Source organism: Taudactylus pleione, unplaced genomic scaffold (genome assembly GCF_031769625.1).
Source record: "Taudactylus pleione unplaced genomic scaffold, aTauple2 ptg000041l, whole genome shotgun sequence".
Classification (NCBI taxonomy): domain Eukaryota; kingdom Metazoa; phylum Chordata; class Amphibia; order Anura; family Myobatrachidae; genus Taudactylus; species Taudactylus pleione.
The window spans coordinates 35,852,336-35,870,631 of NW_028284443.1; the positions used below are offsets into that span (position 1 = coordinate 35,852,336).

The following is an 18,296-nucleotide window of genomic DNA, read 5'->3' on the forward strand; positions in this document are numbered from 1 at the left end:
CTTCAATCTGTATGTGATTTAAAATGTCTGCATGATTATAAAAATCATCATTTTATAAATATTATACTGTTACTGTTGGGAATAGTTTGTGTAATACAGTATGTGGTGGAACCATTTCACAGGTTGGGTACGGGATGCCGGGGCTCAGAATCCTGGCGGTCAAAATCCTGGCGTCGGCAATGATCAGGGTTTTGGGGTAAAGGAAAGCGCTCAGTATTTCTGTTGTATTTAACCTCAAATTTATATAAACTGCACAATTTGAAAAAACAATAATCATTTATTTCTCAATGTTTTTAATTTTTTTTTTAAATTACCGTTTGAGGAGGACATGCAATAAACACCTCAATCAATATATTTTTGTGGACCTCATATGTATCAACCCTCAGTGTCAACCCTTTTTATGATGCACCTATATTATGAAGGCACTGTATAATTTTAGTGCACCTACTATCTATTTCCATATGCATGCATGCATGGTTAGAATATGTATGAATATTATTATTATTATTATTATTATTATTATTATTATTATTTATATAAAAAGACTCCTTTTATAATCTGTTATATAAACTTTATACACATATACAGTAGACAGCAACATCCACGTCTGCAACTGCCACTTGCTATATGAATATATACCCGGCTTCCACAAATCAAGCAGTCACACAAGAAACCAGCCTAGAGACAAATATTCTCTGAAGAGACTATTATCTTTTTGGCTACTACATTCACAGATCATGTATTTTATGGAGTGTTATAGAAGTGAAACTGGAGTAGCAGCTAGGGAGATGTGTCCTTAAGTAGACATCTCCTGGGGATTTCTCTAAGCTAATTGAACTTTTAGTAAGACAGGCTACTTAAGGGGCCTATCTGTTAGGGATGAAAGACAAAAGACATCCCTTGAAAATTCCGGTGGCTGTGCTGAACGATATCTGTCATGTACATGACAGATTTTGGCAAAAGATGAACGATATCACATGACATTATTCAGGGAGTGGATTTGTTTCTTTGCAGCGCTCTGTAGCTGCTGTTAATATCTTTCGTCGTTCGACGTTTACCGCATATAAACTGCCAGATAATATCTGGCAGTGATATGCGATAATTGACCAACATATTGGAGAGATGAAAGATTCAATTTATCGGCCGCGGGAGTGCGCATCTGTCATCGTTCAGGGCCTATCCATCGCAGATAAATTGAACGGTATATCGTTAAATTTCTCTGCTAATGGATAGGCCCCTTTAATGATGAATTATGCAAATTGCCCACACCTGTATTCACAGGACTAAATACGATCCCAGTCAGTCACAGGTCACCGATCCTTCTGAGGAAACTGCCGGATACTAAGGCAGAGAAAAGCGTCAAGGCATCGGTCCTGTCACAGCCTGAAACGAAGGTACCTCTTTACACTACAACGTCTGAACCCCTATCTGAAGGAGAAGAAGTTAAGTGTCCGCGGCACGTAAGCTACACTCCACCTTGAAACACAACATCACCAGCGGAACTAGCGGCTTTTACAAAAAAGTAATCCCAGCAACCTGGACATCTTAGGGCGTCTTTAGTCATGGCTACCCGCTGCATGGACTATTTCACTGCTGCCGCATACATTGCGCTGTAGCAATCTAAATCTGTGTACTGGGTGGACATCCCTGAGCATCCATACAAAGCTCAAAGTTATTTTAAGGATCTCGACACATATCTACCACTCTCTATATATGAGACGGAACACCCACAGGGGAACACAGAATCGACCCTGGAGAATACAAACGCGGTGAGACCGTTCCTTTTTTTTCTCGTATATACATGTGTTTTTAAACTTTTTTTTTTCCATTATACCACGGTTAACAGTGGATATATATGACATTTTAACTGAAATTGTATTCTAAACATAGGCTTTAACTCGGTGACTATATAAAGTCGGATACAATTGTATGAAAAGGACTCTCAAACTGGCAACAGTGTTGCTTTCTTAAACTCTCTTGCTTCTCTACATATACAAAGAAATGGAGAAGAAGCAATATGTGCATTTCTCCCTGATTAATACAGGTGTGATTTAAGAACGAATATTAACAAGAGTATTACTTCCTCCCTACTTTACATACCTACTGTGAAGGGAAATTGAAACCGACACTTGGTTTTTAGTTTCATTATTTCTTTTTTATGCAATATATTTTATGTTTTATTTCTTGATGTGACCACTTCTAAATAACGACCCATATTGGGTCCACAAAAATATATTGATTGAGGTGTTCATTGCATGTCCTCCTCAAACGGTAATTTAAAAAAAATTCAAAATGTTGAGTAATAAATTATGAGTATTGTTTTTTCAAATTGTGTAGTTTATATAAATTTGAGGTTAAAAACAACAGAAATACTGAGCCCTTTCCTTTACCCCAAAACCCTGATCTTTATCTGTATTAGTGGAGAGCTCACATCTCTCTTAAGGAGTAGCTGCTGTGTTTTTTCTGTATCTTATATAGCTGGACCTTGGCTAGCGCCTAGTGCTGTGTCTCCGTACATAGCTTCCCCTCCCTATATGCTGGTTAATGTCTGATAGTTAATTTGGATGATATGTTATTGTTTGCCTGTTAGTTTTTCTTATGACAAAATGTCATTAAAAGATAAATATTTAAAAAATAAATATAAGCTTTTTATCATAGCATTTAGGACCAAATTCAATTAACCCTGTTAATTTAACAGGGGCGAAAAAGAGTGGTTGCCTTGGGCTTTAACACCTGGGCTTGTTCAATTCCAGACCCTTTTTTGCCGGAGACCCTTTTTAACGCCCGTTAAATTAACATGTTAACGGGCGTTAACACATAGAATACATGGTAAGTTTACGGACCTGTGCTATAACAGAGTTGCCGCACCCGTTAACATGCTCTTTAATGGAGATTTCATTTCGGGTCTGATCAGTCCCGAAAAAAATCCACATTAATTGCAGGTTGCCTTTGAGGCTAATTGAATTTAATTAGACCTGGGGGATCAAATAGCCCGTGGTAAATTTATTGTGGTTAATTGAATTTCTCCTTAGGCTATAAAGGGACTTGTGCCAAATAGAAGGCTGCTTTTTTTAAGGTTATGTTTTGTAATGGTTGCAATAATTTTATGAAAAATAACAGGATGTGGTACTTTCCTATCTTGCATTACACTGATGTCTCTTCAAGCATAACTGGCACTTTTTGCTTCTTGTATTTGAGCTTTTTGTCTCATAACAGCACCATTTTAGAGTTAGACTGTGTCAGGTGACAATAGCAGTTCACGATATAGGGGATAATTAATAAAAAAATATCTACAAAAACATATATAGTGTCTAGTTAAAGATGACATGAGTATAAATTACAATATGTAAAAAAAAAATAAAAAATATATATATATATATATATATATACACACACTGCATATGTACTAAAGTACTTTGGTTTTAATTATAGGACCTCCGAGAAGAGACTACAGTTGGTGATCTGTGGATACATGATTTCTGGGGTACTAAACTCAGTAGCAATGCTAGCCACAAATCCTACAGACCTCTCACAGTCTTAACATTCAGGTGAGATAATGAGTTGTGTTTATTTGGCTTTGCGATTGAATTAACAGTTTATCATCTTCACTAATTAGGGTTGTTTTTAAAAAAAATTCAACTGGCTATGTTGAACATCTATACTTAATATAATTATGATGCAAGCTGTATACCTGTTTTACTATGTATCTCAGCTAATTACAGTGTAGCCATGTATTCTCTATATTTAAGATGTTTCTGGTTTAAAACTTCTGATGTAGCATCCTTAGGCCTGTGGTTTAGGGAACTCTACACCTTAGTACAGGCATGTCAAACTCGCGGCCCGCGCTCTGCATGCGGCCCAAATAAACACTTTTATGTGGGCCCAAATACATATATTATGCAGCCCAGTCACCCCTGCCACGATTGGAGCTCAGCTCCGATCGTGGCAGGGGTGAGGGCCACATAATATTTGTGTTTAAACTTGGAACGCTGGTCTCTGAAGTAATCAGAGAAGCCTCTGATCGCTTCAGAGGCCAGCGTTCCCAGTCATGTGAGCGGCCTGCCCTGCTGGATCCAGTTGGATCCAGTCAGCGGCAGGCGTCTACCCGGGAGCAGTGGCCAGCGTGAAGAGGTAAGTACTGCACAGGGGAGTGGGGCCTTTTCTATACTGAGAGGGGTTACAGCATAAGGGGCATTACTGGGGGCACTACTAGTGACATTACTGGGGGCAAAACATATGGGGCTCTAATACAGGGGGCATTGCATAAGGGGCTCTAATGCAGGGGGGAACTGCATAATGGACTAGGGGCACTGCGTAAGGGGCTCTAATACAGGGGGCATTGAATAAGGGGCACTGCATAATGGACACTACTGGGGCACTGCATAAGGAGCTCTAATACAGGGGGCATTGCATAAGGGGCTCTTATACAGGGGCACTGCATAATGGGCGCAACTACAGTGGCATAGCATAGGGGGCTCTAATACAGGGGGCATTGCATAAGGGGCACTACTACAGGGGGCACTGCATTATTTTTATTAATAATAACCCTTTCAAAATTGCATATAAGACGTTTTTATTTTTATTCTTGCGACCCTCACACTCTTAGGGGTAAATTTATTAACATTTGTGTTGGTCCCGATTTGTCCCGTTTTTCAAATCGTTTTGGATCTATCAAAAACGGCTGTTTTTTACACTTATAAAATGGGGAATTACCAAGGTCCCGGTTTTGACAGGTTCGTTTTGATTGATGGTGTATTTGGTCGATCCTGTCCTATTTGAAGTCCCGATTAAATAGGCCGAATTTGTCTCCCGAACAAGCAGCCTGCACATATCAGTGAAATATGTGCAGACTGTTTGTTCTTTTTCTTTTCTTTTTAGGGTTAAATATGTTAAAGAAAAATTTACGTGGGGTCCCCCCCAAAAGGCTAACCAGCCCCGGACTTGCCAGCATGTCCTGGTACCTAAAATTACGGGAAACAAAACGTGTAGGGTTCCACCGTAAATTAGGTACCAGCACCAGGCTGCAGGGCCAGTTCTGGTTTTAATTATAGGGGGGAAAAAATTGCGTAGGGGTCCCCCCTATAAGTAAAACCATCACCGGACTCTTTCTAGGGGGGGGGCTGATGCCACAGCCAGGGGAGCCCTTTCACCGGGCGCCGCAGCATCAGTCCTGACCGCTAGTCAGCCAAGGCCATGGATCCCTGAGGAGTTGGGGATCCCCCCAATAAAGGGGTCCCCCTCTCCAGGGCACCCCTGGCCTAAGCTGATAGCCCGGGGCTATCCCCGCCACCCTAGGGCGGTGGGTGGCGGGTTGATCTTGTATGTAGTGTGTAAAAGATAGAATTAACAACATTGTCTTTACAGTGGAACTACAGGTCCCAGCAAGCCTCCCCCGCAAGCGGGTACTTGGAGAACCACAAGTACCAGCATGTGGGGCATTAAGTATCTGTAGTTCACTTATAAAGAAATGTGTAAAAAAACACCGTCAAAGTACAGTTTTATTACACACACACACACACACACACACACACACACACACACACACACACCTACATTACCAGGAGTGGTCCCCTTGTCCAAAGTAGGCATCCAAGGTCTTCATAATACAAAAAAACGCAAATACCGACCCACACATCAGATACCAACCAAGATGTTTGATATCTCCCGAATGAAACGCTCAGACACGGCTTCTGCCTTTGTAGAGCCGTATCTGAGCATTCATTGGCTGAGAGAGGTGAGCCCCCACCTTTCCCAGCCAATGAACGGCTTCTCCGTTGAAGTCAATGGTGGGAACTGCAGAGTAAACTTTAGTAACCTGCGGCTCCCACCATTGACTTCAATGGAGGAGCTGTTCATTGGCTGAGAGAGATGGGGGCTCACCTCCCTCAGCCAATGAACGCTCAGATACGGCTCTATAAAGGCAGAAGCAGTGTCTGAGCGTTTCATTCAGGAGATATCAAACATCCTGGTTGGTATCTGTTGCGCGGGACGGTTTTTAGCATTTTTTTTTGTATTCTGAAAACCTTGGATGCCTACTTTGGACAAGGGGACCACTCGTGTGTGTGTGTGTGTGTGTGTGTGTGTGTGTGTGTGTGTGTGTAATAAAACTGTACTTTCACGGTGTGTGTTTGTGTTGTGTGGTTTTTTTTTTTTACACATTTCTTTACATGTGAACTACAGGTATTAGCAGGCCCTTAATGCCAAGTATGCTGGTACTTGTGGTTCTCCAAGTACCAGCATGCGGGGGAGGCTTGCTGGGACCTGTAGTTCCATTGTAATGACAATGTTAATATTTCCATTCAACCTGCCACCCACCGCCCTAGGGTGGCGGGGATAGCCCCGGGCTATCAGCCTAGGCCAGGGGTGCCCAACTCCCCAGGGATCCTGGCCTAGCGGTCAGGACTAATGCTGCGGCTGGGGGGCCCGGTGAAATGGCCCACCTGGCTGTGGCATCAACCCCCGTAGAAAGGGTCCGGTGCTGGTTTTAATTATAGGGGGACCCCTACGCAATTTTTTCCTCCCCTATAATTCAAACCAGGACTGACCCTGCAGCCAGGTGCTTCTTTTTAAATTACTGGGCAACCCTACTCCATTTTGTTCCCTGTAATTTTAAGAACCAGGGCAGACTGGCAAGTCCGGGGCTGATTAGCCTTTTTTTTTTTTCCCAAATTAACCCTTAGAACACACTTGCCATTCAGAAACATACACAAATCACACTGATTTGTGTATGTTCGATGGCAACTCGCAGCTCAGGATGTGGTGAATTTAAAACTTCTATTGAGTCCCCGATTTGAGTGTAAGACGGGCGACTTTAGCAAAACGAATAATGGTAAATTCCCAATTTTGGATTAAAAAAGTGAAAAGTACTTCCGATTTGAGCCGATGGGGATATTTCTATTGTTCAAAACGGACGAATTTGTGGCATTAAATGTTTAAACCACCTGATTTCAACCTGAAAAAATGAAGAAATCAGCCGAATTTAATGGTAGTAAATTCCCGTTTTTGAGTTTGACATGCCTGCCTTAGTCTAACAGCCTCATGAATGCTGGACTTTACTACAAATAGCAGGTGGTGTAAGAGCTGAAATCCTGTTGTGTGTGTGTGTGTGTGTGTGTGTGTATATATATATATATGTGTATGTATATATATATATATGTATATATATATATATATATCCAAATGCTCCGGCACTCCACTTTAGAAAATTAAGGCAGTCAGCCCAATCTTGCTCCGGTGCCCTCCCCGGGGGACAGCACCCCCAATAGATACTGGAGATAGAACAGGCGGCACTCTGAGACAAACAAATGCAAATACCTTCACCAGAGGGATTTTATTGTCTATCAACGTTTCGGGGTTCGGCACCCTTTCCTCAGGACAACAAAGTTGAGTGAAATATAATGCTTATCTGTAATAGTTCATTTCAAGCAATGGCAGCTATCCCAACGCATTTCATCCACTTGGGGACTTCATCAAGGGGTGCCTGTAAACAGGGTTTGCCACTTTTTATACCCATTGTGAGACAGGACTCCAATTGTCTCATTAGGGCCAACTTTGACATCACTTCCGGTCAGTCACATCCGGAAATGTGCTCTTTTTATAAAACATTTAAAACGTATTGGAAACATGTAGATTTAATATACATCATCCTTAATAGACTGTCCATAATATTCGTTCCAGGTTTGTTATGGAGTGACTTAGGGACCCCGATCGTACAAGGACTTCCGCCCTTATCCGCTCCGCTTCCGCCCAATCATAACATCACATCTGTTCTAACATTTATCATAAGCGTCTGCATTAGTGATGTTGCGTCCGCCATTTTGTTGAAGTCTATGCGCGGCTGTATTAGTGGTCTGGTTTGTATCATCCAGACAGATACTCCAGGCGTTCTCCAACTCCTGTCTTCGTTCGCTGATACCATCAAGTCTATTCCCTGCTGGGCACTGTGATTGGCGCTTGCGTGTCTTATTCCTGTTCTTGGAACGTCAGTGTTGCTGTTGCCATAGTGACCAGGACGCCATCTTTCCATATGAAGCTGATGATTCAAAAAGGAGGAGAGATTAGTGGATGTGTTCATAAATAAATATGATACGGAGCCTGACTAGTAACATGAATCGCATCACACACTATAGTGTATTTGGAACCTAGCTAGTAACGTAAATCACGTCATATAGTACATATTTTTTCTATAGGTGTAGTGTATAAAAGTGAGCGACAAGATGTTACTGAAAAAATATATATTTATATAATTCCACTAGTATAGGGTGATGATTGTCCAAAGTCCAGGATTAATGTAAAAAATAGGTGGAATAAATTAGGTAAAATAAAGTCAGTATTCCATAATCCAGGCCAGTCAGCAGAAGTATCTTCATTTTCATTTTATTATATTCCATAAAACTTCGACTCGTATGTAACCCATAATCCTTAAGGTGGACTGAGTGGCTAATGTACGCCCTACTGTGGATATTACACTACAACACTGAGTATTCCCAGGTGGTCTCCCATCCAAGTACTGACCCAGCCCAATTGTGCATAGCTTCCAAGATCAGACGAGATTGGGCATCAGTACAATGGTAAGGTTGTAGATAATGTAAAGGATATCCACAGCTACCAACTCATCCATCATAGGGAAGGGGCAATTTCATAACTTTCGTTAAACCCATTTGGACCCATTGTATTAAGTTGGAAAATCCAAAACATTTCCCTCCACGAAAGTTTGTTACTCAAATCTCCTCCTCGTTCTCCCAAAGTCACGTGTTCAATCGCTTTAAAAGTACATTCTTCAGGGTTAGAATCATGATGCGTAATAAAATGCCTGGAAACCGCATGTCCTTCTACTTTACTCTTTGTTACGGATGTGTTCTTGAATCCTTAATTTGGGGGGTCTTTTAGTTTTCCCTACGTACTTCAAACCACATTGACATTCTTATAATGTAGATAGCTGTTGGTGTCTACCTCCTTGATGTATGTTTTAGTAATGACTCTTCCTTCCTCTTGGTTCAAAACTTAAGTCCAGAAGTTCTGTTGAGGTGTCACTAAAGTGGATGATACAAACCAGACCACTAATACAGCCGCGCATAGACTTCAACAAAATGGCGGACGCAACATCACTAATGCAGACGCTTATGATAAATGTTAGAATGGATGTGATGTTATGATTGGGCGGAAGCGGAGCGGATAAGGGCGGAAGTCCTTGTACGATCGGGGGCCCTGAGTCACACCATAACAAACCTGGAACTGATATAAGACTTATGGACAGTCTACTAAGGATGATGTATATTAAATCTACATGTTTCCAATAAGTTTTAAATGTTTTATAAAAAGAGCGCAATTCCGGATGTGACTGACCGAAGTGATGTCAAAGATGGCCCTTATGAGACAATTGGAGTCCTGTCTCACAAAGGGTATAAAAAGTGGCAAACCCTGGTTACAGACACCCCTTGATGAAGTCCCCAAGTGGATGAAACGCGTTGGGTGAGCTGCCATTGCCTGAAATTAACTATTACAGATAAGCATTATATTTCACTCAAACTTATTATTTTTTAAAAGAACAAGTTTGGAACTTTTTTAATGAGCTTTTTTACTTGTTTTTATTTATTGATTCCTCTGTGATACTGGATTTTTTAAATATATGAATTCTACTCGCTTTTAATCGCTTTTAAACGGTTGAATTGTGTTTAGCATTTTTAAAAATATTTATAAGCACTTTTTGCACATTGTGGATAATTAATTTATCAGCACAATTTGTGCTTACTTAAGCAGTATCTATTTACATGTATGTTTTTTGTATTTTATTATTAAATTGTGATTATGGCCCTCATTCAGAGCCGCTCGCTATTTGCGATCGTTCGTTTTCTAAAAAGGGGTGGCTATTCAAATGAACCGTTCGCACTTTGCGGTCTGTTCACGCCTCTAAGTCTGAACGAGCGAGCAAAACATGCGAACGTAAATTTGAAAAATACGCCCCCTAGCTGCTCGCACCATACGTCATGTCCGCTATTTATTTGATTAATCGAGTACATCGAACAGCGTCTGAACTGCTCGCTATTCTTGTGGTTGGTTTTTTCAACCACTATTTTGCGAGCAGTTCTGAGTTAAAAAAACCAAGTGACGTGGTCAATGACTCTGCTGGATTAATTATGCACTCCCTTAAAACGCCCGTTTTGACCTTTAAGCACGCCTGCGAACGGATTTCCACTCCCCGTTTTCAAACACCTTCCCCTGTTACCACCCACATACGCCTCATTCTGTCACTCAAAATAGCAGGCATTCGCTATTTTGCGAACACATGAATTTCGGCCGCACTGACTGGTTCGCGCATGCGTATAACGATCCGTACGCATGCGCAGTTGGGCAAACATCGCTCGGAGCGAACGAGCTGCCGCTTCGAGTGGCTCTTAATCAGGCCCTATATTTTTTCATATATACACTCTGTGTATTATGTTTTGCTGGTTAAATTGCACATTTTATAAATTATTGCACTAATATACGTCAGTCGCTCATCACCTAATACACTTATAACATTTCACTACTAAGGGCTACTCCAAAAGTCCTTTCACATTGGGCTTAGCTGACACCCTATTATACCAAGGGAGTACGTATATATATATATATATATATATATATATATATATATCCTAATTAATCCTCTGAACTAACTCCAAGTTGGCGCCGACACTTCTTTGTGTACTAATATATATATGTGTGTGTGTGTGTGTATATATATATATGTATATTATACACACACACAGATGTTACTGTGGTATACTGAAGTAAAATTAGGCTTTTATTGACAATTACATTAAGTTTATGCAAAGAGTCAATATTTGCAGTGTTGAGCCTTCTTTTTCAAGACCTCTGCAATTCGCCCTGGCATGCTGTCATTCAACTTCTGGGCCACATACTGACTGATGGCCGCCCACTCTTGCCTAATCAATGCTTGGAGTTTGTCAGAATTTGTGGGTTTTTGTTTGACCATCTACCTCTTGAGGATTGACCACAAGTTCTCAATGGGATTAAGGTCTGGGGAGTTTCTTGGCCATGGACCCAAAATTTCTATGTTTATTTCCCCGAGCCACTTAGTTATCACTTTTGCCTTATGGCAAGGTGCTCCATCATGCTAGGAAAGGCACTGTTCATCACCAAACTGTTCTTGGATGGTTGGGAGAAGTTGCTCTTGGAGGATGTTTTGGTACTATTCTTTATTCATGGCTGTGTTCTTAGGTAAAATTGTGAGTGAGCCCACGCTCTTGGGTAACCCCACACATGAATGGTCTCTGGATGCTTTACTGTTACTGTTAAAAAAAAAAAAAATAGTAAAAAAATAAATATATATATCAGGGCTCGACAAATTTTTGTAAAATCTAGGAGCCATCTTAAAAGTTTAGGAGCCAGACCATCGTCCATTACCAAAATATATGAAAGCTTGTATAGACCACCACACAAGCCCTTTCAGTGCCCCTTAACCTAGTAGTAAGCCCCCTGTAATAGTGCCCCCAGTCGTAAGCCCCATGTAATAGTTCCCCCAGTCGTAAGCCCCATGTAATAGTTCCCCCAGTAGTAAGCCCCCTGTAATAGTGCCCCAAGTAGTAAGCTCCCTGTAATAGTGCCCCCAGCAGTAAGCCCCTTGTAATAGTGCCCCCAGTAGTTAGCCCATTGAAATAGTGCCCCCTGTAGTAAGCCCCTTGAAATAGTGCCCCCTGTAGTAAGCCCCTTGAAATAGTGCCCCCTGTAGTAAGCCCCTTGAAATAGTGCCCCCTGTAGTAAGCCCCTTGAAATAGTGCCCCCTGTAGTAAGCCCCCTGAAATAGTGCCCCCAGTCGTAAGCCCCCTATATTGGTGCCCCCAGTCGTAAGATCCCTCTAATAGTGCCCCCAGTACTAAGCCCCCTGTAATAGTGCCCCCAGTACTAAACCCCCTCTAATAGCGCCCCCAGTACTAAACCCCCTCTAAGTGTGCTGCGCACACACACAAAAAAACAGAATACTTACCTTCCTGCGTCCGCTGCCGTCTGCCACTCTTCGGATCTATTGGAGAGAGGTCATGACGTCTCTCCCATATTGTCCGTGGGGGTAGCCGTACGCCGGACTTCAGGTGTGAGCTCCGGCTGCCGCTGTGGAGAGTCGGGCATCTGCCGGTAACATTTCAGCGGGCGCCCGGCAGGAGCTTCGTTGCGGCGGTGGGGGGTAGGGGGGGGCTTGGAAATCCCGGTCGCCAGGACAACATATATATATATTACATATTATTGTGTTCCTCCGTCATGAACCTTTTTTTTTTTTTTTTTTATATATATATTACAGGATCAGTTACAGTCTTGCTGGAGGTTTGCACCCAATCGGATTTCATGTAATCAACATAATCTTACATTGCATTGTGTCAGTTCTCATGTTTGATGTCTTTTTATTACTATTTGGTGATGGAACATGCGACAAAGGAAAAAAAATAATACATGCTCCCAAGGCAGCATTGTTAAGTGCCTTGTTGTTTGCGGTGCATCCAGTACATACAGAATGTGTAAGTATATTCTCGATTTTCGCTGGAGAACCAGCGTTATGATTGCATCAGTGTTATTCATCATGTGCTTATATACTGTATACCAATGTCTTTTGGAGTAATGTGTGGTTTCTGTGGTGATCATTCCATGTTCATCCTTGCAGTAGCTCACTTCTCAGGGAACTTTTTTTTCTTTGTTTTTAAATGACAAAATCATTTATTAAGTTGCCAGGTGTGAGCTATTTTACTTCTTGTCTATCCTTTGCTTAACTTGTCCTTCTCTTTAGGGCAGAGTTACACTGGCCTTCTAGAATGGTCTGATCAGGAAAGTGTGGTGTCTTAAGTGAGGACACCACACTTGGAATGACATTTAAATGAATGGGGAATACTGTTCTTCCGTTAGTGATTTTGCTGCCAAAAGACTTCTTTTGTATATTATTATTTAAATAAAATAAAAAAAAACAGGGCCACATTTTTAGGATTAATACTGCACCAATTTAAAAAAATATGTAACATCCTATCACGAAAAATACCAGGTCAACTACTCCAAATGAAAATATAATTTAACTTTTAGAACACATTACAAAAGGTTATTAATTTTTCAACTACCCATGCATTTCAATAATTATCAGAACTGTCCCACTTCTTATTACAGGGCTGTAGACTAGGTGGTTAATGTGAATGTATTTTTCTTACCTAGAGAACTTTCATTCTGGACTTCATTTAAGTCACCAAAATTGGCCAAAGTGCAGCTCAAAAACCTCTTTAATTATGATTATTATTATTATTATTATTATTATTATTATTAACAGCTACTGCATAATCCGTTGTGCTTTGCAATTTGGAACAAACAGTAATAAAACATAACTGGGTAATGACAACCAGGCATAGAGGTGCCATGTGACTAAGTTTTCACAAGTTCATCTAGAATTCCACCAAAGTATATAGGTTCATGAAGCAAGGAGGCAGCATTTACAGAGGAGCGGACATTTGCAATGGCTGATGGGAGGATTGGGTAGGAGGGTATAGCTCTTCCTAATAATATACAGATGGACTAGTGCTCCTTGTCTTAGCCAGCAGTGGAAATGTGAGCTTTACATACTGACATGATTAAAATGTTAAAATTGGCTGGAGATGGGGCAATTTTAGAGGTGTTGCTAAAATCTTGCTCAGCCATTTACACTCTGTAAAAAGACCAACGTACAATTGGCAGGAATCGGGGCTCCTTTTACATCTCTGATGAGATGCGTTTTGCACATTACGCGTTGCATTTCTGGTGAGAAGCACATTTTTAGGCTCACTTTGCTTAATTAGTCTAGGGGCATGTGTAATTCCATGGGATTTTCAAATGACGGAAATGTATGACTACTGGGGATGCATTGGTAATGAAGCATATATTCATGTATTACCATGTGTTTTGTTTGGTTGTAACACAATTTTGTATAGAACTTGTTTAGTTCAGCATAAAAAAAACCAAAAAGGTGTTCTAGACATTTTTTGATATAGATTCCAGCCCAACAAGCACAGATACACAGCTTACATTCCTAAAGAAGTTTGAGAATTTAACATCTTTTATTACTCCACAATCAAAGACAGTCGTATCATAGGATCTTGGCCTTTATAAACCTGTTTTGAAATTAGCCATGTCTAAAAAAAAGAATTCTCAACAAACTGGATTCTTAGACTAGATGAGCTACATATAATAATGGCGATGCTTCAAGCTATTGGTTCTTTCTGTGACGATACAAGAGCGGAGGCATCCTTAACTGTACTTTTATGATAATGTTGTATGCAAGATTCTAGCAGGGAGGTGCGTAAGAAGAGTAGTTGAGAACACACGTCATTAAGTCTTGTGCTTTTCAAGTGCATCATTGATGAATTCTACAAACAATATTAAAATCAAGAATAAGCTTGAACCTGAGCTTAAGAAGTTAAATAGAACTCTACAAGTTGGTGATTTTCAAGATAGAAAATTGTTCATACGGATGCTGTAAAAGTTCTTGAGAATTTAGACATTATATCCAAAATGGAAGCATTTGAGGCCATAGAATCTAAAGGAAAAGCAACTCTTAGGGTAGCTCTTCAGTACATTCATATGGTGGACACAAGGCTCTTATTTATTAGATCTGTTCGAACTGCAAACTGGGAGTTACACCTTGTATCACTTGAAGAGTTCTTTTAAGTACTTGTTCACTTTTGGTTTTATGAACGATGCAAGTATGATAGCATGGTACTTAGCAGACATGAAAAAGCTTGAAAGCAAAAATGTGGGATGAGTTTATTAGGGAAAATTGGGTAGTTAGATGCAGACAAAGCTCTTGAACAACAAAACAGAGCAATGAAAGTACTTGGTGGTGTGGTTATTATTACTCAGAAAAAAACAGCTATAACACGTTTATTTAGCCTCTCCTAAGACCTCAAGGATATCTACAGAAGCCAAAATATGTTGGAAATCACAGATTACAACCATTACCACCTTACATCATCCAAAGTGATACACCAAAAGGAAGATGTTCAAAAGATCTACAACTTGGTCATGACATTAACTAATCCTGTGACATACAATAGAAAGGATCTGATCAACATCTCAACAAAGGTAGTTTTGATGAAAACATTCAGAAGAACACATCTAGAATGGCAGAAAAAGGATGCCAAATGTAAAACAACAACGAGACGGTTGTAACCTATGGGCAATGAAGACAGTGAACCTCAAGCTGTGTAAAAGGTCATGCAAAGTAAAGACATCATACACCGTGGTGCAGATGAAGGCTGATTGTTAATTTTTCACTTGTTTGTTTCAAGAAGTCGAAATGAGATTGATCTACAGGAATGCCTGAGTAATTACGAATTTTCTGCTGTACTTTTTTCAATGTTCAACTTAGATGGGACAATGATTCTGCCTACAAACAAAAGCAATCTCATGAAGATATTGGAAGAGCAACAACACCCGAACTTCTAAGTTATCTTTAGTTTCACAATGAGAAAGGAGCAATTTCATGGTTTTACAATATTGGTAGAGTCCGTGATTTTCGTACGGACTCTACTTTGCTTCTCCTTTCCTTCTTGAGTGATTTTTCTATGTAGGTGTCAAACACTATATGAACTTCATCGTACTTCAGTAGGTAAAGTTCGATCTTTTTGTTCAATTGAAAGGTCATGGAACATCTTCACATGTGAAGGCTTCTGAAGTGCTTGTCATTCCACCATTCCATCAAGGATGGCTGCTGTGTATGATTTACAAAGCTTGTTTGTGAAGGTACAGACCTTTCTTTAATGACTAATGAGAAGAGTTAACAAAATACATATCAAGCAAAGCAATACTGCATTCACAGAGGATAGAAAGAAACCCGGTGGCTAGTTGGAGAAATGAAGCAAAATCAGCAGATGGGGATGCTGTTACAGACCTTCAAAGCACTCCTGAGGATGGAGACATAAAAATGATCCTGCACTTCCTTTATGTCACACATTATGCTACTAGTCTACATATTTTTACACCTAATACCGATGTTTTTGTCCTTTCACCGGGGTGGTCAACCTTTTTCAGACAGCATGTTTGTTACAGGATTAGGAAGTAATAGATGATTTATAGAGCTCCACTGTGTGTGCTCAAACTTAAGCTCTACAAAAGTGAAAGCTTTACCAGCTTTAAGTACAAAGGAAAACTGTCTTTATGGAAAGCTTTCCAAAATTAAAAGCCTTGAAGCTTTGGGAAAGCTTGGAAGTCTAGAAGTATTTAAGAAAGAAAATGAGTTGATAGAGCAATGCAATTGTCACGTCTACTCATCAGGAACGAAGGTTTCCGATAATGGTCAGCTGCACTGGTGGATGTTTACAAATAAAGGTACTCCAAGTGAAAATCTACCAGCAACAAGATCCTCTCTAGTTCCTTACATTCTAAGAGCTAATTTCCAGGTGATAGATTGGTGGCGCGCTGATTAACAGCACCCCAATCTCCCAGAGCCATCACAGTTTGGGTGGGAGAAGACAGAGAATCAATATTTACCTACTATGAGCATACTTCCACGTGCCCCATAATCCCTAAGACAGCTCGTGTCGTGTGCTTGTGTCAAAGGACAGTGTAGTGTACAGTGCATTGAAAATGCCAATCTCCGTCGCTAAAGGTTGGTATCCACTAAACCGGGGATGGTGATCCTCCGACCCGCGGGCTGGATACGGTCCGCAAGATCATTTAATCAGGCCCGGCCGGCTGTGGCTCTCTCTCCCTCAGCTGCAGCGTGGTTCCCCTTCAGCGGCAGCAGAGACAGCGCAGCGGGTGTCCCACTCAGCGGCAGGCATAGGAACCTGTGGGGAGGTCCGGGCAGGGCTGCTGGAGGGGGGCCATGGTGATAGTCTCTTGTGGATATGTTGCCGCACTCTCGCACCAGAAGGCAGTCACCCACAACCTTTGAAGTTGCAGGGTTCCTGGGCCAGCCTCGGCTGCTGTCACAGTCTGGCCGGCTGGATCGGGGAGGCACTGGCCAAAGCTGTCTCCAATCAGGTCACAGCGGCACCCTCAGCAGCGGCAGGCGGAGCAGCAGGGACCACAGCCAGACCATGTGAGCAGGTGACGGGGGGTGAGTGATCTCTGCGTGCGTGCAATGGTAGGAAGTAGGCTGCATCTATGAGTCAGTACACACTATTACTGTACTGTTTGTGTGACATACCAGAGCTGCCTGCAGTCACCCATTAGCACATCTTGTAAAGGGCTGTTGGGGATTTAGGGAGGGAGGGGGGGGGGCACGCACCCGTAATCCTGTGTGTGCGTGTCCCTTAAGCTTGGTACACACTCTGTGAACACAGTCGATTCGCTGGCACATTGGCCGGTATCGCCCCCGACTGATGTTTCAAATATCCAAATGGCACCTGGCAGAAAAAAAGGTTCCCCACCCCTGCACTGGACGATATGCTCCATGAGCGATATTGTCTAGTGTTTGCCCTGCACAGTACAGTTAGAATGTGTTGCAAAAAAAAAAGTGCAAAGAATGCAGGCTTTCCAAATCTTCTCTGCTAATTACATGATATGTCACGTGACTGTGGTTGCCATAGTGGTAGCATGACACCTATCAATCTGTAAATCCTTAATAGCAGCTACAAAAAAACTTGGCAGCATTGACTAAATGTCACGGGCCACACTGGAGCACCATGGGGGTCCGGGACTTGCCTGTCCGGGCGCTCTGGCAGGGTCCGGGTGCAGGTGGTTGGCAGGGTACGCAAGCGGGTCCCCGAGAGGCAGCGCTGAGTGTCTGGCTTGGCAGGGATGTGGTGGCTAAGAGGCTGAACGGATGCTGCCGGGTGTTGGGCGCCGCCATCTAGGATCTGGCCACATGACAGGAATGAACCAATCCAGTCTGCATGATGCATAGGAGGCTCTGGTATTTATTGCTTCCTGGGAGTTCTAGAGTTGCCAGTGCAATGTCTTACACAGCTAGTCTGTGTGCTAGTTCTCTGTGCTCCTTTAGTCTCGTTTGGTGACAACGTTCCAGTGTGCAGTACTCCTCCGTTGAAGTGTTCTTTGCTTCCCGCTCCACTTAGTACCTCCGCCAGTTGGTTCTAGTGACCTATCCTGCTGCTTGTGCCACGTTACAGAGACTCCTCCACCAGCAACATTAGCCAGCATCGGTACTAGGTTTCTGATCTCAGCTGCTCCAGACGTGGTGCTCCGAACTCTCCTGTGGGGTTTAACTCCTTGTCAGGATCACGTCCTCCATTACTTCTACTAAGGACATTCATGAACAGATATCCACTTCGTCCAGCCTCGTTTCAGTTTCAGGAAACTTCTCACAAGGACTTCCCTGCACCCAGTCCGGG

The 18,296-nt window shown here is 41.8% G+C and overlaps 1 protein-coding gene and 1 pseudogene across 4 annotated transcripts in view; one reads left to right on the plus strand and one right to left on the minus strand.

The window, feature by feature from the left end:
- TMTC4 (transmembrane O-mannosyltransferase targeting cadherins 4) overlaps positions 1-18,296 on the plus strand; it is an 87,809-nt gene that overhangs the window by 16,996 nt on the left and 52,517 nt on the right. For all 4 annotated transcript variants that reach the window (XR_015872849.1, XM_088458129.1, XM_088458142.1 and 1 more), the window contains 2 exons: positions 3,433-3,548; positions 12,296-12,509. Coding sequence is in view for 3 of the 4 variants with exons in the window: in XM_088458129.1 (XP_088314255.1) it covers positions 3,433-3,548; positions 12,296-12,509 (330 nt within the window). In the remaining variant the exon portion in view is untranslated. The remainder of the gene's footprint in view (positions 1-3,432; positions 3,549-12,295; positions 12,510-18,296) is intronic.
- LOC148538089 (5S ribosomal RNA) lies at positions 8,466-8,584 on the minus strand (annotated as a pseudogene).